At 36.1% G+C, this 17,359-nt stretch overlaps 2 protein-coding genes across 3 annotated transcripts; one reads left to right on the top strand and one right to left on the bottom strand.

Annotated features, from left to right (window-relative positions):
* Positions 1–439: 439 nt before the first annotated feature.
* On the top strand, positions 440–6,285 carry LOC126762468 (nuclear valosin-containing protein-like). Of its 2 annotated transcripts, none has more exons than XM_050479239.1 (11): positions 440–587; positions 740–863; positions 977–1,065; positions 1,135–1,309; positions 1,388–1,588; positions 1,664–2,070; positions 2,168–2,673; positions 2,731–3,616; positions 3,698–4,027; positions 4,886–5,104; positions 5,175–6,285. In XM_050479239.1, exons 1-11 carry the CDS (start codon positions 531–533, stop codon positions 5,253–5,255), a joined length of 3,075 nt encoding a protein of 1,024 aa, XP_050335196.1. In that variant the 5' UTR covers positions 440–530; the 3' UTR covers positions 5,256–6,285. The 2 variants fall into 2 exon arrangements, with proteins under 2 accessions (XP_050335196.1, XP_050335195.1); XM_050479238.1 differs by having other exon boundaries at positions 1,385–1,588.
* A 144-nt stretch (positions 6,286–6,429) lies between these two features.
* On the bottom strand, positions 6,430–9,534 carry LOC126762479 (carboxypeptidase B). The gene is made up of 3 exons (XM_050479254.1): positions 8,440–9,534; positions 7,405–7,509; positions 6,430–7,344 (listed from the first exon to the last, which is right to left on the bottom strand). Exons 1-3 carry the CDS (start codon positions 9,222–9,224, stop codon positions 6,978–6,980), a joined length of 1,257 nt encoding a protein of 418 aa, XP_050335211.1. The 5' UTR covers positions 9,225–9,534; the 3' UTR covers positions 6,430–6,977.
* Positions 9,535–17,359: the final 7,825 nt, after the last annotated feature.

Below are 17,359 nucleotides of genomic sequence, written 5' to 3'. Positions count from 1 at the left end.
TTATTTTATTTTTATTTGTTTATTGTTGTACAATTATTTTTTGTTAAATGGTATTAAACGGTTTCACCATAATTATTAATAGTGAGAAGGAAATTTATATGAAAGTTATGTGTCGTAAATTTTTGAAAGCATCTAAATTTGTAAAGTCTAGCCTCGGCCTTAATAAGTAAAAAGTTGTAATCGATAATTTCGATCGCAATGTTGATGCCATACTGATGAAAATCTTAACTGCTTGTTGAAAGTAAATGCAATATTTTAGAACAATTACAATATTTCTAGCCAAGGGCTTGCTTAATTAAAAAAACGCTATAAATTAGTTTTTGGAATATTGCTAAATATATTAGGTTTTCAAAGTCAATTATTATTTAGTTGAAAGTTTTAATAATTGTTGGCGGTTTATCTGGCATACTGTGATTAATTTTTATTGAAAGCTGGCAACGACGTTCGGTTAATGCGCTAGTAGCGGGCGTCGCGATTTTCTGAGTTTGTTCATTTTTATAGCTGCTGAACCTTGTTAAAACAAATAGAAAATGAAGAAAAATAAGCCACTATTGCATGATCCTTTAATAATTAATCGTGTTAAGCAGGTAAATATGCGTTAATAATTAAGTTCGACTGCCTGATTTTGGACACATGTTGAGGTTATGTATATGAGGCTTTAAACTTTGAATTGGAGCTACCGAAATGACTGCATGTTTATATGCCGGATTAATGAATCGGTGATAATTTTTTTTTGCAGTATTTAGAAGAAAACGTGGACAAAAAGTTTTTGGATGTAAGTGTAATGACAAGGCAGTTGATGGAGCGTTATCCCGAGTATACACGTCGCAAGCAAGCCCCCTTTCGTGCGCTTGTTGAGCAAGGTGAGTTAAATACATGTTTCCATAAATGTGTATGTACGAGTGTTAAAAAAAGCACTTTTGCTAATCGAGTATTATTTTGCGTTTTTGATTTGACTCTTTATTGTCACTTTCAGCTTATCGCATTGTTTCGCACAGTTATGGTTTGGAAAGTCAACCGTCAAGTGGAGATGATTCGGATGGTTCGGATTTGGAAGTTATGGACGTAAGTTTGTTGATTGTTTTCATAATATCTAATACCTAAGTTCCATTTCTAATCCTGTCTATTTCTCAGGATTCGGTGTCTAGTAATCTGATGAACAATTTGATGAATAATCTTTATCAAAAACCAAAGACAAATGCATCGAAACAAACAACAACTAAACAATCTGCTGGTGAAGCGATTGATATCAGCAGTGATGATGATAGCGCGGATGATACTTGTGCAAATGGCAAATCTTCAGATGGTAGTAAGTAAATACTAAAAAATGACAAGCGGGCACATAATAATTTTTAATATCGGGTAAATTTAATTTTTCGAACAGTAGCTCAGAATGCAACAAGTACAACAAAATCATTTTCCGGTGTTATACTCACTAAAAGCAATGTACCACAAGAGTCATCGTCCAAGGGCTCATCAAATTCAGCCACGACTGATTCCACAAGTGGCGTATCTGTCACGCTTGGTGCACAGAAGCGTCACGAATTTCCCGAATCGACGGAGCAACAACAACAGCCACATAAAAAGCGTAAGTTGGCGTTGAATGGAGGCATAACTTTCGAATATTCCAAGTTCAATACGAATATACCCTATATATCAATAGAGAGGAACGATAGAGCTACTCAACCGTTTGATAGGCGAGACAATGAGCAGCAGCAGCAACATATGCGTCAGCAACTGCAACAACAACAAATGCAGCGTTCAAATCGTTTATCCGGTTATCAACAAAGTAATGATGCCGCTTCTGGGGCATTTCCAACAACAGCATCAAGTCAAATTAATCAACTGCGTCAACGCAAGTTCAAGAAAGAAGTTGTTTTGCGCAAGTCTCGCGAAACTTTCCAAGATATCGGTGGTATGGAAAAGACACTGAAAGAGCTTTGTGAACTTTTAATGCATATAAAGTCACCGGATATTTATTTCGTTTTGGGCTTAATGCCACCACGTGGACTACTGTTACATGGGCCACCTGGATGTGGTAAAACCCTGCTGGCGCATGCAATTGCAGGTGTAAGTACAGATACAAGGAATACATATACATATACCTTCTTAATAATTTAATACTTGGCATACAATATTTATTGAATTAATCTAAACAATTTTTCAGCAACTAAACTTGCCACTAATCGAAGTTGCGGCCACTGAGTTGATTGCCGGCGTCTCCGGTGAGTCGGAAGAACGTATACGGGACGTATTCGAGCAGGCGACCATGTATGCACCTAGCGTTTTGTTTATAGATGAAATCGATGCAATCTCCTCGAACCGCTCGATGGCGCAAAAAGATATGGAACGTCGCATTGTTTCGCAATTGATTAGCAGCTTGGACAATTTAAAGTTAACAGAAGACGGACAAAGCGTTTTGGTCATTGGCGCAACCACCCGACCAGATGTTTTGGATCCGGCTTTACGCCGCGTTGGACGTTTCGACCATGAGGTTGCTATAGGCATACCAACGCGCAAGGATCGCAAAGACATATTGACAATAATTTGCTATGGACTCTTGATTGATTCGAATTGTGATTTCGATAAAATAGCAGAGCTAACTCCGGGTTATGTGGGTGCTGATCTGTTGGCGCTTGTGTCGCGAGCTGCAACAATTGCAGTCAAGCGGAAGTAAGTGTACAGGTTTGAAAGCAATCCACCTTATTTATTTAAAAATTTTACCAACAGGTGCTCAGAATGTATACGCGCTTTCCAGTTGGAATCACAACGCAACATAACCATAGTGGATTTGGACGATGAAGCTGATGAAAGCACCGATGCTAGTAACAAACCAGCTGAACAAGACAAAAATGGTAAAGATGAGGCATCAATTGACGCAAATGCGAAAGCAGATGACGAACAAAAAGCAGAAGAAGCACAAACTACCGCAGCCAGCAGCGTAGCAAAAGCGGATTCAGAAAATGATGAGGAAAAAGCGGAAGGACAGACAAATGGCGCCGAAACAGTAGAAGCAACGACTACGGAAAAGAAAGACGCTGAGGCAATGGACGTGGATGTAGAGGGTGAGGATGCAGCCAAAGCCGAATCAAGCAACAATGCAACAAATGTACAAATTGCCGACAGTAGCGTAAAATCAACGGAAGTAGTCGCCACCACCATTGATGACACTAAAACGGGCGAGTCCAGCAAGCCCTCGTCGAACACAACAGATGCACCCAATCTATCGGAACCATCACTGTTGGAGCTACTTAATTGGCTCGACAATCCGCCAACGGATGTGACATGCGCATCGGAATTCTGCATCACCATAGAAGATTTCATGGAGGCGGTTAAAGTCGTGCAGCCGTCTTCGAAGCGCGAAGGCTTCATAACAGTACCAGATGTGACGTGGGCCGATGTCGGCTCATTGCAAGATATACGCGAAGAATTGCAATTGGCCGTCTTGGCGCCGGTGAAATTCCCGGAAAAATTGATCACACTCGGTTTGACTGCGCCGTCGGGCGTGCTGCTTTGTGGACCGCCGGGTTGCGGTAAAACCTTACTTGCCAAAGCCATTGCCAATGAGGCGGGCATTAATTTCATATCCGTGAAGGGACCGGAGCTAATGAATATGGTGTGTACAATTTGGTCCCTCAAGCCCGTCCAACGGCTCAAACCGTTAGAACTTCATTATATTCCTTTTTTTAATTTTTAGTATGTGGGCGAAAGTGAGCGTGCTGTGCGCGCTTGTTTCCAGCGTGCGCGTAACTCGGCACCCTGTGTCATCTTCTTCGACGAATTCGATTCGCTGTGCCCGAAGCGTTCCGACACAAATGAAGGCGGTTCCGGTACGCGAGTCGTCAACCAGTTGCTTACCGAAATGGATGGCGTCGAGGATCGTAAAGGAGTGTACATTTTGGCCGCCAGTAATCGGCCGGACATAATAGATCCGGCAATACTGCGTCCCGGACGTTTGGATACCATACTTTATGTAGGACTGCCGCAAAAGGAGGAGCGCGTCGCTATTCTAGAGGCTACCACGAAGGTGAGAGACATTTACATTAAACATATTATGTAAAAAATGTATTTTGGTTAATTTGTTTTATTATAAATAATTTAATTTAATTTTTATTTAATTTGTTTTTTATAAATAAAAATATTTATGTTTAATTTTCTTTAATAATAATTTTAATTTAATTTTTTTTATAATTTTTTTTTTTAATTGTTTTAAATTTTTTGTTTATATATACATAAATATTTTTTTTAATTAAAAAAAAATTTGGTTTTAATTTTTTTTAATTTTTTTTTTTAATTTTTTTTTAAATTTTTTTTTTAATTTTTTTTTAAATTTTTTTTTAATTTTTTTAAATGTTTTTTTTTTAATTTTTTTAAATGTTTTTTTTTAATTTTTTTTAATTTTTTTTTTTTTTTTAAAATTTTTTTTGTAATTTTTTTTGTAATTTTTTAAAATTTAAATTAAAAAAAAATTTTTTTTTAAATTTTTTTAAATTTTTTTTAAATTTATTTATATATTTGTTTTTATATATTTTATTTTTTTTTTGTAATTTTTTATATATATTTGTTTTTATATATTTTATTTTTTTTTTTTTTTGTAATTTTGTATATATATTTGTTTTTATATATTTTATTTTTTTTTTTTTTTTCAATTTTTTTTTCAATTTTGTTTGTAGGTTTTTTTTTATTTTTTTATATATTTTATTAAATTTGTTTTTTTTTTTTTTACATTTTAAAAACATTTTTGTTTTACATTTTTAAATAAATTTTTTTTTTTAATTTATGATTTTTTTTTAATTTGTTTTTACATTTTTTAATTTTATTAATGCTTTTTTAGATTTTTGAATTTTTTTAAATTAATTTATTAATTTTTTTTTATATCTCACAGCAACGCACTAGACCCGAATTGGCGGACGATGTCGACTTCACAGCCGTCGCGGAGTGCACGGACGGCTATACCGGCGCTGACTTGGCTGGTCTGGTGCGGCAATCTGCCATGTTGGCCTTGAAAGAGTCCATACATAATCCGGACTCGACGGATTTGCGCGTACGCAAGTCGCACTTTGATCTCGCCCTAAAACTCATACGACCTTCCGTTAGCGCGCAGGTGAGTTGCTACTAAATTCTTATAAACACTTGAAAATCGTCTGAAATTTATTAATTCCACTCCATTTTAGGATCGTAAAACATACGAGAAATTGCGTTTGAAATATGCCGCGCCAAGAAGCCCCACAACAACAGACGATAATGCTGAATAAAATATGCTAGTTATAATTCTAAAATAGTACGTTGCAAATAACGTTGGAACGGTGAAAGTTGTAGCGCTACATTTAATCGTTTATATATACACAAACATATGTTTTTAATACAACAAACGAACCCAATTACTTTGGCGTATAACACATTAAAACACCACCCTATGTACAACAGTATCTCAAGTCCCTTCATTGTAATTGTAATTTTGAAATTTTTACATTCACTTTTTTATTTTCACTATTCAATGGATTTATTTTCGTTATATTCTTCAAGCATTGAACCATCAAGTATACTTTATAAATAAAAAGAAATCTGCGCGTTTCGAAATTGACAATTTTTCAGTCTGCGCAAACGTGCAACAATATCGACAACAACAAAATTATGTATTATTTATTCAAGCAAATCAAAAATGCGGACATGTTTTTGAAGTTATTTTCAGAATTTTTCATATGAAATAGTTCAGCGAGCACAATTTATATCAAATAATAGCAATTCCACTAATCTTAAACAAATATATAAGGCGTACATATAAATTAGGGTGACCGTTATAACGCAAGCTGATTTGTTTTTGCTGATGCCCGTTGTAGTTACAGTACACCATGTCGTATGAGCAACACAGAATTTGCAAGACGCAAGATGAATGAATCCGAAAGATCTTACTTTCACTGCATATAACTTTTAAAGGCTTGATTTTATGAAAAAAAAATTTACGAATTTCGTTTAGAGCGCGAAATTTTGTTTTAGAATATCATTTTTTCAAAGTTGTGGGTTTATTTGTTTTGGAGATAAACAATTTATTGCAAAGAAACTAAAAACCCCATATTAAACATAAGGAAAAAATGTATATAGTTTTATTTGAAAAGAAGAAAAAATGTTAGCCGAAGTTATAATACCCTACACAGATGCATTTATTATAGCATAAAAGTGTGTAAAATGATTTTTAACTTGATTTTGAACGATTAGTTTGTATGGCGGCTATATGATATAGTGCTCCAATCTGAACAATTTTTCAGAGATTATAGCGATACATTGGATAAAAATCTGTGCCAAATTTTGTGAAGATATTTTCTGAAATAAAAAAGTTTTCCATACAAGCACATGAGTATGATCGGTCAGTTTGTATGGCAACTATAAGCTATAGTTGACCGATTAAAAATTTTGTTTCGATATTGCAGGACATTTTTGGATAATACTTCGAGCAAAATTTCGTAAAGATATCTTGTCAAATGAAAAAGTTTTCCATCGAAGGATTTAATTTGGATGGACCAGTTTGTATGACAGCTATGTACATATATGCTCTCATGGTCCGATATGTGACAAATAGCAGCTTATTGAAGAGAAAAACTTTAAAGCGATATCTGAGACAACTGAGAAAATAATTTATGTTTATACAGACAGACGGACGGACGCACAGGCGAACATAGCTAAATGGACTCAGCTCGGAGGGTATGAGATGCTTCCTCTAGGGTTTTACAAACACCATGGCAAACTAAATACATCTCTTCAGCGCATAAAAATCAGCTTCGGGGAAATAACGAACGCCCTAATACTATATGTATGCCCGTGTAGTATATTAGTTACTTATGGGTATTAGTTAATAAATAAAAAAAGTATTTGAAATGCCACAGAATTTTTTTACTTATTACATAACCGAAAATGGAATATAAATTTGAGAAGAGTTTCGTATGATAAATTTATAAATATGTATGTATGTTTGAATTTATTCAACCCTTTACAGGCACTTGCGTGTTCTTCAGCGCTTGTTCGGTTTTGATGGCGGGCATCAGCGCTCTGTAGAGCGGCTGTCTATTCGACGCTGCGTCGGCTTCATGCAACGGTTGTCTAGCGTTAGTCAGCGCCTTCGCCAATAACGTCGCCTCCAATTTCAAAAAGGGCGCCTCTATGTCATACGCCATTTTGCACATCTCTCGTATGCCGAACCAACTCTCGTGCCCAATCGGGCTAATTGACTCCGCTGGCGGCTGAAAACCCAAAGCTTGCGAAGGCAATTCCATAACCAACGCCAATGGCGCGTTTATTACACCGAAAACGTAGTCCACAATTGAGCCAGATATGCGTCGTTTCGTCAATCTAAGAATTACATAAAGAACTGATAGAAAAATTCAAAATTTTTTTGTGTAAAAAACAAACTTTGCTATGCTGCCGACGCGATAGCTTCTGCCATTGTAGGCCTTAATGGCATTGCGACCGGCTAGCGCTAGTTTTTCCAATTTTTGCCATGTTTCGGGTAGGTCTCTGCAATAAGAGTTCAAAATGTAATTATTTTTATAGTAGTTGCATAGGAAAAAGAGGAGGAACATAGAGTCCAATAAAAATTTGTTTCCGAAAAAATATTATTTTCATTCATTCGAAGGAATGGCTTGCAATTCTCCATTACTTTATGAAAAATATGCTATATTTATAGTTGTTTCGAAACGGAGTTGTTTAAAAAAAGAGTGAAAAAAAGTTAAGATGAGTTCTACTGACGGTTATTATAAACCATCACAAATGTTTTCATATAAGAACTTGATTGAGATCGGTCAGTTTGTATGGCAGCTATATGCTATATTGGTCCGAACCGAACAATATATTCGTAGATTGTAGCATTGCCTTGGACAATAATTCACCGAATTTCGTGAAGATATCTCGTCAAACAAAAAAGTGTGACATACAAGGACTTAATTCGGATGGATAAATTTGTATGGCAGCTATATGCTATAGTAGTTGGTTCTGAACAATTTCTTCAGGGATTGTACTGTTGCGTTGGAGAATAGTCCATGTCAAATTTCGTGAAGATATCTCATCAAATAAAAAAGTTTCCCATACAAGGACCAGTACTTGATCGTTCAGTTTGTATGACAACTATATGCTATGGTGGCCCGATATCCGCGGTGTCGACAAATTAAGTGCTTCTTGAAGATAAAAGAACGTGTGCGAAATTTCAGCGCGATATGTCGAAAACTTAGGGATCATTTCGAGCGAATATTATAGTGGGAGTAGTTCAAGTACGTCGGCTGTAACCGCGTAAGCAGTAAAGAAGAAGAGTTTGCGTAAGTGGATCTTGTCAGTTTCCTTCAAGTATCAATATTTGGACCTTTGGAGATTATACCTTACACAATTTTTAGATTGTCCTCTAGTTAAACATTCAGAAGATGGAAATGACTTTCATTCACACTCTTAACTCACTTGCTATATCCCCAGGGGTACATAATGCTCTCCGCATACGAGTGCAGCGACAGAAAGAATAATAAATTCTCCTTATGTTTGCGCAGAATATTACGCATGGCGCGTGTCTCCGGCTCGGAGAATGGTTTCAGACCTTTAAACGTATTGCGACCGCTCTTCGAGGGTCCATCTTCCCAGTGAAAGTCATAATTGCGATTACAATCGGTACCAATGTGACGGCTATGACGAATGGGTCGACGATTCTTGCGCCAACGACGATTCTTCACGAACGTATACTCATAACCGTCGGGATTTGTGACCGGCACAATGATAAAGCGCAGCTTGCGCAGCAACTCATAATTGCGCAAATGCTTCTCCGTTAGCTGGTAGATGCAATTCAAGGCCACCGCTACGCTGATCCATTCGCGCGCATGCGTGCCGGCTTCTATGAAGATCGTATTGCGGCCCTGTACGCCGGTCTTTACATTTTGTGGCGGTGGCGTCACTGCGGTTTTATCGTAAAGCATGCGACGCGTACGTTCACGTTCGACGGCTTCCAAATTCTGCTCACTATTCCAATCGATTTCGATCGCCTTCAATTGACGACGCTCGTGTGTCAGACCGAGCACATGCAGTTGCACGAAACTGTAGCGATTCTTCAGATATTCTAAATAGCGATTGATCTCCTCGTGCCGCAGGTAGCCGTGCAGCACATCCGGCCGCGGCACAATCAGTTTCTGGAACTTCACATGCGAAATGGTCTTCTTGGTGCGTTTCTTGCTGCGCTTCTTCAAGTTCACTGGCATGCTGAGTGTGTCTGGCGTGACGGACCTTGGGTTGTGTGAATATATTTTTGGTTTTTGTGTATGCTCGCGGGAATTTCACTTAAAACAGCAGATTTGTTTAATTTAGTTTTTATATTTTTTCAACTTTTCAAACACATTTATTAAAGTTAATTTTTATCGAGCGGATTCCCTTGTACCGGATTAAGCTTTTCCTTTACTCGAGTGCTCAAAAATTTGCGAGTTGTTTTTCGAATGCGAAATTTTGAATTTGCAACGACAAAGAGACAAAATAATCGTAATTTGTAATTTTGAATTGAAAATTTTCGTTCACTTTCTCCACATCACTTTTGATAAATGAATTGCAGACACATTACAAATGTACAAATTTTACGAGCAGCGCTCTGTTTTCGGTTTCCTAAAAACAATTTTGGAAAACGGCGTTTGTAAAGTGCTTGTAAATTCTTTATCGTTTGATCCTGCCTCACTGACTGTGACTGTGCCGCCAGTCGGCTGTGTTACGAATGCAGCGAATTTGAAGCTAAACGAACGCTGCTTACTTTTTCGTGGCACACATTTGAACAAAGTTCGCAAAAGTCCACCAAAAGTGCACACACCAACAGCGGAACTTCAAGTTATGCTAGTGGCTGCCGAAAGGATATGCAAGTGAAGCAGCTTTAATAACTACTAGCCTGCCATACAGGAAATTTGTAAGAAAAGTGCTTACAGGTGCTGCAACCTCAATACTTTGGAAGGTATAACTAGAGAAATCTGCAGGAAATAGGTCCAGAAAAATATACGTTTCTAGCCAGAGGGTACAGTTCAAAAGCTTCTTGAGCATTTCTTATATCTTTAAAAAGACGATTTTGTGAGGAAATTATCGTTAAATGCTCAGAGTACTTGGACGAAGATAACATTCCCCAAGGCATCTCAACGAATGCCTTGAAAAATGAACTACTTAAAGCTTCGAACTTAAATTTATCGCAGAAATCGGTTAGGTTACTAATAAAACACGTCTGGTTCTCACCTAAAATTTTGTCTGAGTAAGACCAGCCTCGGAGGATGGAATCATGAATCATGTGTAGAAGTTCACGCAAGTGAGGACAGTTCTCTGAGCGCCATTCACTTGTAAGTGGCCAGAAATTATTCTTTTATATATATCTTTAGCAGCTCACGACTTCAGGTTTTGGGCCAAGTATCCTCTGGGTAGCTTTGAAGGTGAAAAATCCCTGGGTGCGTTGGATTTGGGATCCGCTTCGTAAAAAATACCCCTCATGAAAAGGAGAAAACAGCCTCCGCTGAGAAACCCTCTCTCCAAGCTATAACTGCCTAAACGGTATCTACTCCATAAAGAAAGACCAGCCTCATTATTTTCCACACAAAAGTTTCATCTAGACTACAACTTCATCGGTTGAATGAATGAAGAGTCGATATTGAATGGGTAGGTTAGGTTTTGTTAGGTTAGGTCAGGTTCTATTGTTGAAATCTGAGTTAAGGATCCAATTTGCACATTTTATCGTTATTGATGCCTAATAATCTTGCGATCTCATGCACTAAAACTATGTATGGAGGATCTTTTCGATTCCAGCTGGTTCTACTGGATGTTGGACAGTTAAGAAGAGATGATTTCATATACTTCACCAAGTTATGCTAGTGGTCTACTTCTAAATCACTTCAATAACTAACATCTGGCAAGAATTTTAACAATACCGCGTAGATTATTGGTTAAAATCACTTTTGGGAAAGTCAAAGCTCGCTGAGAGCGTATCAAAGATCTAGACCCTGGTTTGATAGAAGCGTGTTGAAATTTTGCAAAAATTATTTTAGCTGAGAGATACTTTTGTCTCTGATTGTCTATTAGTATTTACTCCGAACGATAAATCCGTTAAATAATCAAAAAAAAAAAAAAACTACCATATGTGAAAACGCATTACAGTTGGTGACGAGTCTTAAGGTTATGAATATGACCTCGGAATTTTAATCGAAACCAAAAATGATCCAAAACCAAAAAAAAAAGAGAAAAATTCACTGAAGACCTTGCTATTTGATGTTTACAACAAGTTTATGGAAAATCGCTCAGGAACCTATTTTGAAGGAAAGATGTAGTCTTTTTGTCAGTCCGGGTCAATTTTGATCAGTTGGTACATTGTTCAGATTTCATTTCGGTTAAAAGATTTTTTTTTGGTATATGATAACCGATACTGATTTCTCTTAACAAGAAAGGGACTATACCTTATGAAGATAAAAAAGATTAAACAACGACTTAACATGAAGCCTCTTTGGTTTACAACTGCAAGAACTCGTTAGAAGAGCTAGAAAGCCAGAAAATCTCCTTCAAAGAATTGCTTAGTCCACATGATCAACGATACTCAAACAAAGTGAGAAAGTTGCTATTAGATAATGGAAAGCTACTGGCAGTGGACTTCAATGAAATATACTATATGTAAGTAGATATCCAATTGAATATTTATTAGAAAAATTCTCACAGGGCTGACAGCATAGTCACCCACATGCACAAGCAATCAACATTAAATACCGTTAAAGTTTTTATAAGCAAAGTTAGCCGTAGATGCGAAGGCCTCGTCCTCAGTTCGGCCGGAAGTTTGCATTAGCCAAAAATGGCACAATGTCTTATTAGTTGGGTATGGTCGTTGAACACGAGATCGAGCCGCTATGCTTCGGCACTAGAAATAACGGTGCATAAAAACATAATTTATACACGCAAACAACAAGCACACGAACACAAGTAAATATGTCAGAAGCAGAAAACATTCTGTGCTGCTGTTGGAACTGGCGAATTATTATGCATAAGGACATTAACATATGTCAAGTAATTCGCTTGTCACGTATAACTGCAAATCTGTGCGCACATATCAATCCATTTATTTGTACATATTTGTTCGGCTAACCAGCTGTCACGCGGAGCATTTGTTTGCTGACGAAAGTTTTCGGTGCGTGCACAATTCAAGGCAAATAAAAATATGGTAATAATGCAAGGAAGCTTCAAATATATTCATGTCTGTGTCTGTGGGTGAGTGTGCTCTTGTTGTAAGCAGTATTCAATAATATTTTTGCTGTTGCGGTAGTCAGCTGGCTGTTGCTTTTAGTTGTTTATTATAGGAAATATTATATAAACGTTGAAGTTTATTCACTTATTTGAAATAATTCTTCGAATTTTTTCACTCAAATACATATGTACGTGTACACATCAACATATTTTAAATACATATATTTAGATTTATTAAGAAGAAATGTTATATGGACCTTATACAGAATTTTATTGTTCTGTTTTAGCCTAGTGTATTTAAGTAGTGACAGCAAATCTGCTGCTAAAGGGTTTGAGTCTTGAAAATTCCTGTGTTCATATCTACGTATAATTGTGAATCGACATGTCATTGCCAATTTGTTTTTATTCTATACTAAAAAAGTCATTATTACTCCATTTTCTTTATCCTTTTTATAAGCAAGGAGCTAAAATGTATTTGCTTGTATTGTGCCTTATTAATAGAAGTCGCTTTATTAGGTGAAAAGCGTCACGCACGTATCGGGTAGAGTTGCTAACAATTTTGCGAATGAAGCGCATCAAGGCCAGGGGCGGATCCATGGGGGGTGGGTGAAGTTGGTGGGCTTGCTTACTGCGGGAGAGTTGAAATCACCCCAAAAGCTAAAAGTTATACATTATTTCCAGTGAAATATAAGACATCAATAATTAAATATGCGTTGCGTTGAAGATAGAGCGCTGAGCTAGAGAACATAAAACAATGAGAAGTTTCAGGTACGACATCGAACATTTGAAAAATTTCAACCGCGGAACTCACCTTCTTCTTCTTAATTGGCGTAGACACCGCTTACGCGATTATAGTCGAGTTAACAACAGCGCGCCAGTCGTTTCTTCTTTCCGCTACGTGGCGCCAATTGGATATTCCAAGCGATGCCAGGTCCTTCTCCACTTGGCCCTTCCAATGGAGTGGAGGTCTTGCTCTTCCTCTGCTTCCCCCGGCGGGTACTGCGTCGAATACTGTCTTTTAATTCGCTGAACTATGTCGATGTCGTCGTATATCACGTACAGCTCATCGTTCCATCGAATGCGGTATTCGCCGTGGCTAACGCGCAAAGGACCATAAATCTTTCGCAGAACTTTTCTCTCGAAAACTCGCAACGTCGACTCATCCGTTGTTGACATCGTCCAAGACTCTGCACCATATAGCAGGACGGGAATTATGAGTGATTTATAGAGTTTGGTTTTTGTTTGTCGAGAGAGGACTTTGCTTCTCAATTGCCTACTCAGTCCGAAGTAACACCTGTTGGCAAGAGTTATTCTGCGTTGGATTTCTCACCTTACGGAACTCACCTTACAACAATGTAACTCACCCCGTGTAATATCTGAAAGGAATCTGTAAAATTACAGTTACACATTTCTCAAATCAAGTACAAAATTATGTAAAGTGCCCCCCTAAAATTCTACTCTGGACCCGCCACTGATTAAGTTATTATAGGAGTAATTATACCTTTATACATACATATGTACGTTATATTTAGTAAATAAAATTGATAAATGAGAATATAATTTTATTTAATATTCTAGAATAATTAAAATGAAGGGAATGACTGAAGCTTCAACTCGATTGCTCCTAAAGAATATTTATAATGGATGAATGACCGTAGAGCCCACACTTTCATCATCTAATGGTAGATTGTATTTAACATGATTATATATTATCACATTTCTACATTTTGTATAGGTGTATGGTATCATGTTCAAATATGGAGACGTTTCCGAAATTATGTTACTCATTCGCCGTGTCGTCTAACATTCGATGTTACACTTGGAGGTTACTTATACGTCATGGAGTTATGGCGGCATTACTGATCATTTGCTCTGACCAGGGTTGTATATGATACATTTAAAAAATAATTGAATTAATATTTGTTGTTATTTTGCAATCTCAAATACGGAAAAAAAGTTATTCATCCAAAAATAAATAAATGTTTCATCCCACACACCCGATTAAAAATAAAAAATAAATTTTTTTCCCCAAGCTTGTAAATAAAAATAAAAAAAGGAATTTGAATATTTTGAAAAATTTTTGAATTAAAAAAACATGTGTTTTCCTTTTGTGTTTAAGGGGAGAGCCTGCTTTAGAAGCTTAAATAAATCGATTTTTTTGGGAGGGAAAGAAAAACTTGATTAAAGCGAAATTTCTGGATTTGTAGTCATATATTTAAACATCATTCACAAATTTTTTGGATACGAAATCTTTGATATTCTGCCTTTGGGAAGCAATTGCCGATGCATCTCGCATGTGCATTTGTCGGACGGCGGGCAGGATGCAGGTCGCAATTTCTATCGGAAACAAAAAATTCAAAGATATTCATATTTTTTAATAATTTATCTTCCAGTTAAATTAGAAAAATCTGAAAAAAGTTTAAAATTTTACAACTTTTTTTAAATCTAAAAAAAGTGGTTTTTGACCAAAAACAATTGACTTTAAGTTGTTTAAAAATATGTTCAAACTTGACTTTTCTTAGTTTTTTTTAGTTTAATTAGAAGATAATTTAATGCAAAAGATAATAAAATTTGCCCCAATACTATACGACGTTTAGTTTTTTTCTATTCTGCCCGCCAATTAAGAAAAATCGTAAAAATGGAAAACCGAGAAATCGCGCGTCAAAGTTTTCGCTCTCGGCCCAAGCGCTAAATATATCTGCTACACGCTCGGCCACTATTTCCCTTCTAGCTTCGAAAATATTTCGCATTCCCATCTATAACTTTGGGGACATATTCTTAGATTATTTTTAAAGAGATTTAAGCAAAAAAAAAAAAAAAAATCGATTTTTTAAAGCTTCTAAAGCAGGCTCCCCCCTTAAATAGACTCAAACCTTTAGGTTTACGCCTTTTTATTTAATATATGGTGCCTATGTGTTAGAAATTGCAAATAAAATTTATAACTGATCAAATTTGACCTGGACCGACCAAATATATTTTAACGACGATTTTCCAAAAACCGACAAAGTACCAAAGAGCCAAATTTTTCAGTCACAATCATGATGGAGTTCAATATTACGTTAAAAATGCATATAATCAATGAGATATGTTGAGTCGATCCATTGTTCGAGAGCGATAACTAATTTTGATACTTTCACATTTTTCAGAATCTCTTACATTTTTTAACTGGTTCTCTCGTAGACGAAGTAGACACCTAAAAGTTGTCCATTGACGAAAATATACGAGTTCCTCATCTCACATGTTAGTGTTAAACTCTATAAAACTCTACAAATCTGAGCTGAACCGAGGTTGATTTCATCTATGTATGAGCTTTGAAGAAATAAATTATAGGGAAATAATATTTTATAAATAGTCCTTATTCAGGAATAATCTCTATTCTATATTTATAACGTTGAGAACACAGCCGTCGTACATAAAATTTTTTTCAATAAAAAAAACCGATTAGAAAGTCGTCCTTTATTATACAAAAAAACTATTTTTAACTAATTTTATTCACCTTTATTTTAGCGCATTAATAGCATTACCAAAAACGCTTTAAATTTCTTTCAACACACCTGTAAAATAACAGAAAATTGAGATTTGATTACTCTTTGTTGTATTTAACCTTAACTTCTGTATAATTCATGGTCAAGGTTGCAAAGTGGTGAACGCTAATGAATTCACACACAGTTGACAACAATCTACTTGAGATGAAAACACGATTTTGTAATTATTATGCAGCAACTGTATCTTGATGTCAACACAGAGCAACGGATCATGTGACGTTCTCATCTTATATGCAAAAAGTTAATGTTTGTTAATCAATATATAATTATACATACATATGTATACTTTCATGCGAAAACAGAAATATTGTATACAAATTAAGTTTTGGACTGTAGACGTCTGATCTCATAAATTAAGTTTCAAGGCAATGGATTGAGCAGCTGATTGTCAACTAAAGCAAATCGAATTGGATAAAGGGTTTAGCGGATGCTTCAACGCAGATTTTTTTGTCTTTGAAGTTCTTTGAGTGGTTACTTTTTGTGTGATCAAGAAATGAGCGAAAGGGAGAATTTGAAGCGTGAAAAAGGTCCAAAAAATATATTAACTCAAGGCGATGCCTATTTCTGTAAAGAGTCGTTCGTTGAGCACAGGCTTCGACGCCTTGAAAGACCTAATCAAGAAGGAAAAAAATACTGAAACTTTATAACAAATCTTCTTCGGCCAAAGTTCACAGTCAATGCACTTTAAAAAGTTATTTTTATGCTATGCTCCCGAGCACCAAACGTATCATAATCTTCAACTTAAGTTAACCGCACATACCGTTAAGTGGCAGGCACAATCACGCATATATAAATATACATATTATTAAAATATAATTTGCATTTTAGATAATTATGCTGTCACTTCGTTTGCAACTCTTCAAGTTTTTTAAATATTCAACTGAAATTAGTGCTTGATATTCTGGCTTAGTTCCAACGCATGCGCGGCCAGTTTCACTGCCAAATTCGTGCTACCAATTAATTGCCGTTAAGGCATATGCGAACATCTTAAGCAAATCAACGAAAACTTAACTTTGATTGGGCTATTCGGCGCTCTTTTGCGGTCTTCTTCAAGGCCTTGTATGGTAAGGTGAATATCCTCATTTGAATAATTGTGAGCGACTTCGATGGCAGCATCTTTACTCAACGAAGACTGGTAAACAGTTTTATTCGTTTATTTCATTCTATATTTTGTGAAAAACAGATTGTGTAGTAAAGTGTGGAGATTTCATTAAAATTTTAAGCGTTTGTTTATTTTTAGTTAAGCGGAAGTGGTCATATGGACAAGAACCCCTTCTCCAAATCCAAATTTGTTGATTCACATTTTGCGTTCATAAGTTTGTTTTGTTTTTTTACATTTTCAACATCGTCTTTCGAATTTGTGCCGGAAATGAATACTTTTGCCGCTATAAAAATATAACCCTTTTTTTTTGTACATACATATATGTATATCTGGTGTATCTATCAATTTCGTATAAAAAAAATCATCCGATGTAAATGGTGGCTTCGACTGCCAAAAGTATTGCTTCTTTAATTGCCACTTATGTTAACATATAAAGCTTCTTTTGATTTCCTCATATCACTCATTGTTGTTTTAGTGATCATCAGCGGCTATAACTAGCAATTCA

Source organism: Bactrocera neohumeralis, chromosome 6 (assembly GCF_024586455.1).
Source record: "Bactrocera neohumeralis isolate Rockhampton chromosome 6, APGP_CSIRO_Bneo_wtdbg2-racon-allhic-juicebox.fasta_v2, whole genome shotgun sequence".
In the NCBI taxonomy this organism is placed as follows: Eukaryota; Metazoa; Arthropoda; class Insecta; order Diptera; family Tephritidae; genus Bactrocera; species Bactrocera neohumeralis.
Note: the sequence above shows the minus strand (reverse complement) of the source record. Positions and strands in the feature narration are given on the sequence as shown.

Coding starts and splice junctions, on each gene's coding strand:
- LOC126762479 (XM_050479254.1), bottom strand. CDS start 9,224: ATGCCAGTGAACTTGAAGAAGCGCAGCAAGAAACGCACCAAGAAGACC. Junction 7,510..8,439: donor TACCCCTGGGGATATAGCAA/GTGAGTTAAGAG, acceptor CTCTTATTGCAG/AGACCTACCCGAAACATGGC. Junction 7,345..7,404: donor CGCGTCGGCAGCATAGCAAA/GTTTGTTTTTTA, acceptor TGTAATTCTTAG/ATTGACGAAACGACGCATAT.
- LOC126762468 (XM_050479238.1), top strand. CDS start 531: ATGAAGAAAAATAAGCCACTATTGCATGATCCTTTAATAATTAATCGT. Junction 1,589..1,663: donor ACAACAGCCACATAAAAAGC/GTAAGTTGGCGT, acceptor ATATATCAATAG/AGAGGAACGATAGAGCTACT. Junction 5,105..5,174: donor GACCTTCCGTTAGCGCGCAG/GTGAGTTGCTAC, acceptor ACTCCATTTTAG/GATCGTAAAACATACGAGAA.